The sequence below is a fragment of the Castanea sativa genome, chromosome 8, assembly GCF_040712315.1.
Source record: "Castanea sativa cultivar Marrone di Chiusa Pesio chromosome 8, ASM4071231v1".
In the NCBI taxonomy this organism is placed as follows: Eukaryota; Viridiplantae; Streptophyta; class Magnoliopsida; order Fagales; family Fagaceae; genus Castanea; species Castanea sativa.
In genome coordinates, this window is record NC_134020.1 from 52,672,383 (window position 1) to 52,683,550 (window position 11,168).

Below are 11,168 nucleotides of genomic sequence, written 5' to 3' on the forward strand. Positions count from 1 at the left end.
TCTAAATAAGTTGGGAATAAATATACTTCATTAGCCTTATTCTAAAGCATAAAACTCATTCCAAATCTTAAAGTAATTTATCTAAGTAAAAACATTTTTTTTTTTTAGAAGAATCTAAGTAAAAACTTTATTTGCTAGAATCTCATTCCGTCTATTTTATACGTGTTTTTTCTTTTAAGTATAAACTCTATTTACATCATAATAATCTTTAGTGTAAATTACTCTTTTTTTATTATTATTATTATTATTATTATTATTTTTATACAAGATAAAATTTCTACTTTAGCCTAATTTAAGTGTATATGTATGTGAAGCTCGTTCCAGGAGATTTAAACTCCGGCCCTTACCCCCACATCCCATAAGCACTTATACTTGTGGAGTGACCACCGCACCAAGGGTACGCAGTGGTGTAAATTACTTTTTAAACCATAGAGTTTTTAATGTGTTTCATTTAAACCATAAACTTTTAAAATATTTCATTTAAATAACAAAATTTCCATAAAAAAAAAATCATTTAAACATTAGAGTTTTTGATAAGTTTCATTTAAACCTCATAGTTTGAAATAAATTTCATTTTAAACCGTTGGTCATGTGATGTTTAACAGGTTAACAAAAAAAAAAAAAAAAAATTGTGACAGAAGGTAAGAATTAAACATTTCTTGAAACTTTGAGGTTTAAATGAAATATTTTGAAAATTTCAAGTTTAAATAAATTATTCCTAAGGTTTAATTTGCCAACACAACACATGGAGTTGAGTTGCCAAGGGCCCACACCCAACATTTGCTAAGCCTCCCAATGATCTAATGGCTGCAATCTTCAATACATTCTATGTATCAATAGGATTTCACCTTGCATGCAACTCATAGAAACAGTGAAGCTCTACCTCTTGATGGAGATAATGCAAGAATTTCAATAAAAAGATGACTCTCAATCTAGAATACCGTAGAAGTACATAATAAATAATAAGTAGATAATTTGACATAAAGTCATTAGAATTAGGTAAATCACAACCCGCGTTAAGAAAAAGAAGGGAACACAATGTTATAGTAAAAAAAGGTGCTAAACTACCCTATCAAGAAGTCTTTCATTGCTTAGGAATTCTTACCGTTAAAGAGTTGACAAACTCATAGGCTCTGCCACAAAATTAGTTATTTTCTAAAAACCTGTACCTGCACTAACTACCCACCTCCAGCCTTCCCCATATGGACCCCCAAATAGGCCATAGCATCCTCTCAATATCTCTCATGGCCCTGAGAAACAGAACTTTGTTTTTATAAAAGTGATCATAAATAGTTGTTTGAAGTTTGAGCCTTATTGTATACCCCTTTTCTGCTATGGTCCATATGGGGCACCACAAAAGATCATGTAATATGTATAAAAACCCGACCAAACTTTGTACTTGACAAAATCTACATGTAACATGTCCAAGTTTTTTTCTTGAAGAGTTTCTGATATGTCTGGTCTTCACCAGGTTCTCCAGCGCCACCATGTCCATATTCCCTTTCACGTTTTTCATCCAGGTCCTTTTGTCAGTGACCTGTTTTGCGGTTTTTGCTTATGCTTCATGGTGTCCATATCATTTTGTTCAACAAACCAATCAACAGTTTGAGCAGAAAACTGATAGGTTTTGGGAGTTTAATGAGCAAACCAACAGTTGGGTTGAAGTAGAACTGCCTCATGATCTAGTCTCTTGTGTAAATGATAACTGTACTAAAGTGGGATCGATTAGTTCAACAACAAAGAAGAACAAGGATCACTTTGAAAAAGAGCATGATGTTCCTGAACAAAGGGAGAGTTTGAAAAAGAAGGATGAGGAGAATTCTGATATTGTTCTGCCTCTGAGAAAGAGAATTTCATTGACTAGAATGTCTGAGACATCCGTTTGGGTCACTGGTGAAAGTGGCTCTATCTACGAGAGGTTTTGGAATGGAGTGCAGTGGGTGCTTGCTCCCCACGATTTACCAGTATATGCAGGTCATGCAATCTCTGTGTTTGTTGTCAATCAGACAATTCTTGCTCTATCTGAAGCAGGAATTCTATATCAGGTATTATAAATTTATAATGCATCGGTTGTCTCAAAAATTTATAGCAGATAACATATCAACATCATTGTATCGATTCTCTCTCTTTTCTGGGTTGGTTTTGTAGTGTTGATTCATAATTTTTAAATATACACAAATATTTATTCCTAGTTCTTCTCAATAAACTTTCTCATATTATTGCTGGGTGCGAGAGGAGTGCATTGCCAGACATGTAGAGTAGTAAACCTTGATCAGATGATACTTGGAAGCAGAAATTTCCCCTTCTAATAGTGTTTTCAGTTTGAAAGTTAGACAGACTTATTATCAGAGACCATCAGATTTTCTAGCTATGTTATATGAAAGTTTTCATATCAGTGCAAGGTTTCAAATCAGAACAGAGTTAAACCAGGACATTTCATTAAAAAAAAAAAAAAAAAACTTTTTAAAATAAAAATTTAAACAAATAAAATTTTAGCACTTTTTGACTCAGACTAAAATAAGAGTTTGATAGATGGAAATGGAATTACCTATCTTTTTCTGGAGTAGCTAGAGTATCCTTGTTGATTGTATAAGCTAATTTGTTCTTTTTCGTTTTCAGATGCAACTCAGTGAGAACGCACAGCCAGTTTGGGTAGAGTTCACACCTATAGTAAATCAAAGCATAGATAGAGAAGGGGAACAAAGTTCTGAGATATTAATAAAGTCTGGTGCTGTGTCATATGATGGAGTGTAAGTGCATCAACTTAAATTTTATGAGTAGATTGTACATAAATTTTGTCAGTGCAAGAAACTTGTCAAGTCGATCCTCCAAATAACTCTTTGGTTTTGATTGCTGCTGTCAGTAGCGTTTATTTCTGCACAAGGAATGGGACACTGTTAGAACTTACTGAGATTGAGCCTCCAAGGTAAGAGTTACATACGTATACGATTGAAGCTATATAGCTAATGCTAGTGCCTTAAATTTTAAATTTTAGTCTCTATTTATAATGTAGATTCCGATGGGGAGACTCTAATTTCACTTGGACGTTTGTGCTATAAACGGAGAACAGATGGGTTAATCATGGCCAACCACCTGGCGCAAATGTTGCGGCTATAGCTGATGCTGCTACTGTGAGAACAGAAGTAGTGTATACCATAAGGTGTGATCTCTGACTCCCTCACCCGGGTGCATCTCCATATATAGACAAAGTATCAACACAAAATCAAATCAACAAATATCTTAATCCCAATTCATGTTCTTAGCCAATTCAAAGAATTACCAAAGTCGAAATCAATATTCAAATAATTACTATATGAAAATAGGCTAACAAGGAAATTGTTAACTGCTGGTGTTACAACAGTTTACATCGCTAGAGAGCTTTATCATCATATTAAGCTAAACATGTAATTGTACAATGCAGCTCCATAGGAGATCTTTATGAATATGATAGGAACTCAAAACCATCATGGAAGAAGCATATATGGAGAGGAGCAGCTGAAGATGCTTCTCTAATTCCTTCAATGGGGTATACTTTATATGGCTTGAGTGGAGATTATTCAATATCCTTGTTTCTCTTAACCAAGGTACTTTTTCTCCAAGCATCAGTTAACTGAAGCATGTATCTGTAACCAATAGTGATAATCTATATTCAGCATTAGAGCATACCAAAAGGATGAAAAGTGTTATTATGATTTGAAGAATGATAAAAAGAACAACCACTCATCCTGCCCCCACCCCCCACAGAAGAAAAAGACGTGCATGTGCACACACACTTGCACAAACAAACCTCAGGAGACAAATTTCAGCAGCCAATGGTAGATATAATATCTAGGCTGATGAAGTGAATAATATAAAATTAAAAAAAGGGAATAACTCAAGATCCATGCAGTTAGTATTAAAGTTATGACTGTTGCTGCATGAATTTTGAGTCCTGGGACAAAATTTGCAGACTCCTTGAATTTTTGAAGGTTCATAATATATTTTATGAATTGTTAAAGAACATGTTATACAATGAACTGCATCCACTATACTATAAGCTACAAGAGTCCTCTGTTTGGCACAGCTAGCAAATTCTGTCTAATTGTGTCAAATATATCAATAAAGGCTATTTTTACATGCATGGATCTCCTTGTTTAACAGAATCCATTGACAAAATTTTGCATATACAGGGTGGTAGTTTGGTTGAGAGACGACTAAATCAAAGGAAGTGGAAATGGGTAGTCCATGGAAGTCCAAAAGGTCAGCACCTGACATGTATCACACCAGTTCTGCAAGATGAGTTAAATGATAAGTTCTTCTCATTGTTTCTCACCACATCCTCTGGATCCATTTATGAATATCGAATACCAAAACAATCAGGTGAGTCAAGCAGGCATTATGAGGAAACTAATTGTTTAATTTCAGTTAATTATATACCTTTGGAAGCAGTTTCCCAATTTGAATTTTACAGGAACAAGCATCTTATTTTCTAAAGCCTTTGTTCACCATCTATAGCCTTAATTGAAAATGATGATTTGAGAATCCAAATTGCATATTTCAACATTTTCACACACACACACACACACACACACACAAAACATTAAAAACAATTACCCTCCATTAAGATCACATCTGAAAGAAGTTTAGGAATAGTCTTCTAATTTTTTCACACAAAATTAGTGGATATTCTTGAAGCAATTAGTAGGCAAAGCAGGTGCAGCCTGCCCCTTTAGAAAAGCTAAAATGGTCCACTCAAGGTTGCAAGGAGGGAGTACAGTAGATATCAGTCCCAAAGTAAAGTAATTTGATTGGAAAAAGCTAAAGCAATATGCATTGAAGTAGCTTTTTATACAGAGATTATATTTAAGCAGTTTTTGTTTGATTAGAAAAAACTGTGTAGGGAGGAAAGCAGTTTGAAGTAACCACAATTCAGTTTCACAATGTTTTTGACACAAAAGGAGTAACTCAGTTCTTACTTTGGAAAAAACTTCATTAGCCTCATTTAATCAAATTTAATGCCTACACCATGTCATAAATATAGTCAAAGTATCATCATTTTTCATTCCCATTCAATGATCAGCTATCCTTTTTAAATCTAAAAATGAAGTCATAATTCTCTTGTCATAATGTACATGAGTTATGGGTAGCTACAGGAGAATCCAACAAATTTTTATTGATAGAAACTCAGGAATTCATCCTAAATGTAAAATGCCTCACATGAATACAGGTATTGCTCAAGAGAATCAAATTCCAGATGCATGGGTTAGTCATATGCATCCCCTACATGCAAAAGCTGCAAGAGGTATTGCTGGCCTACAATTTTATATTGGCAAGATACTGTTCCCACTGGATGATGGAAGACTTGCAGAATTGCATCTACCAGGCCTAGGTGGTGAAAATTCAGGGCCAACATATCAAGCTAATTTTCGAAGAAAAGCATCAGCTAAATATATATGGTCAATAATTGATGCCCCAGAGACTGAAGGATGGAATGCTGAGTATTGCACAGAACAACGTGGACCAACAAATTGCATCACAGGTGTAAAAGATGATTCAAATGGTATAGGATTTATGAGACCAATGACAAGAAGGCGGAAGGGAACCCAAGAACAAGCTTACTTACCTTCAGTTGCATCAGATAGTGAGCCAATAAAAGCTATTGATGAATATACATTCCCAGTTAATTGGATCAACACAAACTTCCGTCTAAGAGTGATGCATGGAGGCAGATCATTTTTCCTCATAACAGATGGTGGTTTGACTTTCGAATATCTTTATACTGAAAATGTATGGCTGTGGCTGAGACATGATCACACAACAGCTATCAAAGGTGCACTAGGAAATTACAATGGAAGTTTATATGTTGTTGACACATACGGCAGTTTGCTTATTAGGGAAAGGAACAGCAATGACTTGGCGTGGATAGATTGTACTGCTTTGAGGAAAGGAAGGCAAGTTATTGGAGGCCCTCCATGGGATGCGATGCCAGGTGGAACTATGAGAGTAACACCAGAAGATGCACTGTTCTTTGTGAGCAAAACAGGAAGATTATTACAGTTCACAGTAAGTTACAAGAACCATACTATATGAGTGCATATATTGAGTCAATTACTCAAAACCATTGAAAATAAATAATAATCATAATAATAAATAAAATGTTGATAATTCTTCCCCTATTTTGGCAGACAGCTCTTCAGAAAATTAAATAAATCCAAGAAATATAGAAGGATATCAATTTATTATTTAATTCACTTTTCTCATCCCATTTTGACCACATCAAATACATAACCATGACATCTAGAGCAATCCTTCACCATAATTAACATTGCAACATTGCAAGTGCCACGTAATTATTTTACCAATGTTAGTATGGCAAACAAGTATTGGCAGTGACCTTGATAGAAAATGTAAGAATCGTAAAAGTAATTGGAGAACTATTCTTCAAACTACAGAAACAGTGCCAATAGCTACATAAGCCAAAAAAAAATTGACAAGGCTTCTCAAATGATGTTACAAATGGAGATGACTGACTGATAACCAAAATTATTCTGTAGGTTGCCCTGAGGAAATTTAAATGGAAAGATTGCCGAAACCCTCCCAACACTAAAGTTGCATCTATAGTAGATCAGGAAATGTTCAGGGAAAATATAGTGTTTGTAGTTGGAAGGAACGGTCGGCTATATCAGTATAACAAAGTGACTGAATTGTGGCATGATCATTACCAGTCTCAGCATTTGACTCTATCAAGATTTCCTGGAACTGCTATGAGGCCATTGTCACTGTCACTTGCAGGCTCACTTTTCATGCTTTCAGAAGATGGTGGGCTAGTTGAATATCATTGGAATACATTTGATGGCTGGAATTGGGTGGAGCATGGAACTCCATATAAAGGTGTGACCTTGGTTGGCTCACCAGGCCCATGCTTTGAAGGTAATCAACTGTTTTTAATTGGTTCAGATGGAAAAGTATATCTGAGGTATATGGATCAAATGACATGGAAATGGAAAAGTCTTGGATTTCCATATATGGAAAATATTGTTGTTGAGAATCAAAGACAAGACGAAGACAATGACAGGAAGGAAGAAATTTGTGTTGACGAAGATCTTACAGCTAGCTTGGAGATGAATTCAGAAAACCTGAATGATCTTAGCAGTTACTGTGACCCAAAGGTAAGTTGTTAATATCAAACTGCACTAATTGCTAGTATATCTTTGAACTAATATTAATGGTGGGGATTGTAAACATATGCAGGTGGCATCTACTCGACCAATTCCTTTTACTGAAGATTCAGTAATCTTTGAGCTAAGAGATGGCAGAGTAAGCAATCATTATCTTAAATTGATTACTATATTTCATTTCCTCATAGAAAATCCAAGCAACATTAGTTTAATCCAACTCCATCCGTATAGGTTTCAAGTTCTGTACATAGACATACAGTTTATACAAATTGATATGGATTTTAATACAAAGCTATGCGATATTATCCAAGAAAGATGAACTTCATAAAATCACATAAATCTTGTGAAGAGAAATCTAAATTTTCTTAATGAACATTCAAATCAAATCAAATGAGCCCTATCGACAACTACTTTGGTTCATCTTTTTTCCAGAGTTTCTTTTTTCACAGTTAAACACAACTGCACCTATAGGGGATTCAACCATGACTTTCTACCCCTTGTTTACTGGTGGGAGGAGATAACTATTTGGTCCAATGACCACTTGCACTGTTAGAAAAATGGTTAACTGATAAATTCACCATTTCCCAAATGTTTTTGAGACAATGGATAGTTTAATGAGCAAGTGGTCCTAAGTTCGAACTCTATCTTCACTCTTCCTCCCATGTAAAAAATTAAAAATCCCATGTTTTAAATTCACCATTTCCAAAAAAAACTTAGGCTTTTGGGACAAAGTGGTAGTTAATATGCTCAATTAAGGTCAACTAAATGAATCCTTTTAAACCATTTTGATTTACCTAGTTGCATATCCTCATTTATATTCTTAGCTATTCTGTCTTTTCTCACTGCCTCAGCCACCAACTTTTGGTATTTTTCTTGTTTATTCTGAGCACTTCCAACCTGACTTAAGTCACTTCTAAATGGTTCATTTACAAGTCCTGAAAGTTGCTTACCACATAGGTGATTCTCCCTCATCTAGTTTCCTTCGGTTCTATTTCTATCTTTTCATTACCTGTGAGTCTTGTTTTGGCTACACTCTTTGTTTGAGGCTGTTATGTCTTTGCTGCCCAACATTCTGCACCATTGAGCAGTAGTGGCCTAAAATTTCTTCTCAAAGATTTATAGGATATCCATTTCCACTTCATTCAGCCTATTCAATCTCTTTCAATATGGAAGTTTCCCAAAATGTCATCAATTTTCATTTTGGTGCCTTTGAAATTTTACTTCAAATATTATGTCTTATTTAAACATCTCTTCCTTCTATGAACATTTCATGCTTCTTTTAGTCATTGCCAGCTTCTAAATTTTGAAAAGAGTTTCCATGGAATGCATCACCAATAAGAAAAACTGAAACCACAACCTGAAAACAACAGATGAGAATAAGACTCTTGCTAATATTTTTATGTCATGGCAGCTAGCAGAAATGCAACGAATGGAGGGCATGCATTGGGTATGGTCTCGTATCATTGGCACACCAACAAGCTTCTGCGTAGCAAATTATTAGACTGCTTCAGCTTCATGAAACGAAAACACAATCTTTTTTACTTAGAAAAAACATGATGGTACAAACTACACATCTACAGCATTCTTCAGTTAGCACAGAGGAGTCATTATGAACAAGCAGTATACCCTTTATTTTTCATGACATTGGACAAAGTAGGATTTAACCACTTATACAAAGTGAAAAGGCATAATGATGTAAACTATTCTTGATTACATCAACAATCAAAATAATGCCCTCGTTAAAAAAATAATGGCATTTTTTTTGTGTGTGGTAATTATCATGACAAGGTACTGAGTGAAAACTAATTTTAGTAACATGATCAACGTTTCCAAACCCAATCAAAAACGTCTCAAAAAGAGTGAACATGGGTATAATTGAATTTGAATATCCCAAGATGGCAGCATATGCTTGATTTTCTTTTTACAAAAATATTTTTTGTCTAAAAATTCCTTCCCTAATTTTTCTGCTTTTTTAATCACATTTTTTAAGATATTTTTTTAATTTTCAAATTAATTTAATATTTTTACTGATGGTTCCTTATTGATTGGATTAAGACATCGCTTTATATCTTTATTATTTAATCAATTAGATGAGATTATACTATTACATTGTTATACATTTTATCCTTTGTTTTAGCTAGCTTATGAAGTAACTATGGTTATATCTGGAACTCTTGGCCCATTTGGAGTTTGTACAACACCTCAAAATGAAACCATCCAAATTTAATACTCTTTTTTTTTTTTGAGACTCCAAACTTAGTAATTTATACATTGATATATATACCAACTGGAATGGCACTACAATACAATATCTATTAAAATGATTCAATTCTGTTGCATGCAACTAAAAGATGTCCATTAGGCAAATGAGGTATCCAAATGATGAGCTAGTCAAAAACCTCCGTCCAGCCAAAGATGGATGAAAAGAAAGTCTGGTTGAAATTCACGACGAAAATAAACCTAATGCATATAACTTACTGTCAAAGATCTGTTTTGTTTGCAAACTTGCTGCTAGCTCTAATAGATATGTACATTGAGAAATTGTTTATCTTTGGTCTTAAGTCCGGCTTTCAATCTACTAATTAATTAAGATGCCTCAAACTATTTTACCAAAATCCTTCCACTCTAGTTACGTTGATTGTAGTTGAGATATCTGTTCAAGCACAAAATTATCTTATGAAACAATTTTCTCACATGTAAAATCCACACATTCTATATGAGCATGATCTTATAAAATCATATCATGAAATACCATTTCCAGCAAACTTTCTTAATTCTATATTTAAGATGTTCGTAGTCGAGTTATCTACTAGAACAAAAATGAATCTTATGAGAGAGTCTTATTAGACTACCTCTCACATGTAACATGCACACATTCTCTGTGAGGTGACCTCATGAGATATCGTCTCATAAGATAGGTAAAAACCTGAAAGATAAAACGGAAGAAATGTTCTTCCATAACATGGAAGAAGATATGAGCATATATAAATGGCAAGCTTTGCAAGAAAGTATTCATTGGGCTGGGCTATTCAACCCAAGCATATTTAGTAGTTCACAACCAACAAACAGAGGCAGTTTGGCATAACGGGAATGGTGGTTTCACGCATAGATTCGGGAATGGTGGTCTTCACGCATAGATTCGTGTACACATGAAAGGAGAGTGTTACATACATATGTTAGAAAAAATATTCTCTTTGAAGCAAAAGGGACAAAAAATGAGAAAAGCCGAGTTAGAGTTTGATCCAGCAAAACAAGTGATAACAGGTAAAAGACGAATCCTTTATTTTCCCCTTCTGATTCCAAATTCCATAAAACATCAGTTTGTCCATACCCAGTCACTAAAATCTCACCAAAGAGAATAAAAACATATTATAACTAAGCCACGTTCCAACCAGCATTTCAGAATATAAATATAATGCTAACAGGAATAGCATTGGAGTCGGTAAAACAAAGATCACTACAATTGATAAATAAGGATCCTAATAGGAACAACATTGTGAGTTATCAAAACATAAATATGCAATAATTAAACTATGTATATAAACCATCAATTAAAAGAGCAAACAAATCCAATGAGATCAATGCATGGTATGTAATAACAAATTGGGTTTAGTACCCAAATGCATTGGACCCGTCACCATGGTGACACATATTCACTTTTGATTATGTGTCATCATCCCAACAAAGAAAGACTGTCCTTCTTCATACAACGTGATCATTGGGAGGCATACACTCAATCGTTGGAAGGCGGCCATGTCCACCTATTGCCTGAAGGTAAAATTTCCAACAGAAAATGGTGTAGGCGAATTAAAAGGAGACCAGGTGTTAGCTAGGGAATGCTACCAAGCAGTGTTAGCTACGAAGGAAAACCATACGTGGATGATAGAGGAAAAAGAGGAAGAGCAGGTAGAAGCCCTATGAACTATGGAGCTGGTAAGTGGAGAGCCAACAAAGACTACAAGGGTAGGGACGACCCTGAGTATCGAGATGAAGAAGAAATTAGTCAATTTC

The 11,168-nt window shown here is 34.7% G+C and overlaps 1 protein-coding gene across 1 annotated transcript; it reads left to right on the top strand.

Moving 5' to 3' along the window:
- The first annotated feature begins 1,186 nt into the window (after positions 1 to 1,186).
- LOC142606804 (uncharacterized) lies at positions 1,187 to 8,905 on the top strand. Its single transcript, XM_075778143.1, has 10 exons — positions 1,187 to 2,045; positions 2,620 to 2,750; positions 2,864 to 2,926; positions 3,071 to 3,160; positions 3,422 to 3,584; positions 4,170 to 4,359; positions 5,207 to 6,042; positions 6,534 to 7,148; positions 7,231 to 7,296; positions 8,569 to 8,905. Exons 1-10 carry the CDS (start codon positions 1,488 to 1,490, stop codon positions 8,656 to 8,658), a joined length of 2,802 nt encoding a protein of 933 aa, XP_075634258.1. The 5' UTR covers positions 1,187 to 1,487; the 3' UTR covers positions 8,659 to 8,905.
- The last annotated feature ends 2,263 nt before the right edge of the window (positions 8,906 to 11,168 follow it).

Coding starts and splice junctions, on each gene's coding strand:
- LOC142606804 (XM_075778143.1), top strand. CDS start 1,488: ATGTCCATATTCCCTTTCACGTTTTTCATCCAGGTCCTTTTGTCAGTG. Junction 3,161..3,421: donor GAAGTAGTGTATACCATAAG/GTGTGATCTCTG, acceptor TGTACAATGCAG/CTCCATAGGAGATCTTTATG. Junction 7,297..8,568: donor TTGAGCTAAGAGATGGCAGA/GTAAGCAATCAT, acceptor ATGTCATGGCAG/CTAGCAGAAATGCAACGAAT.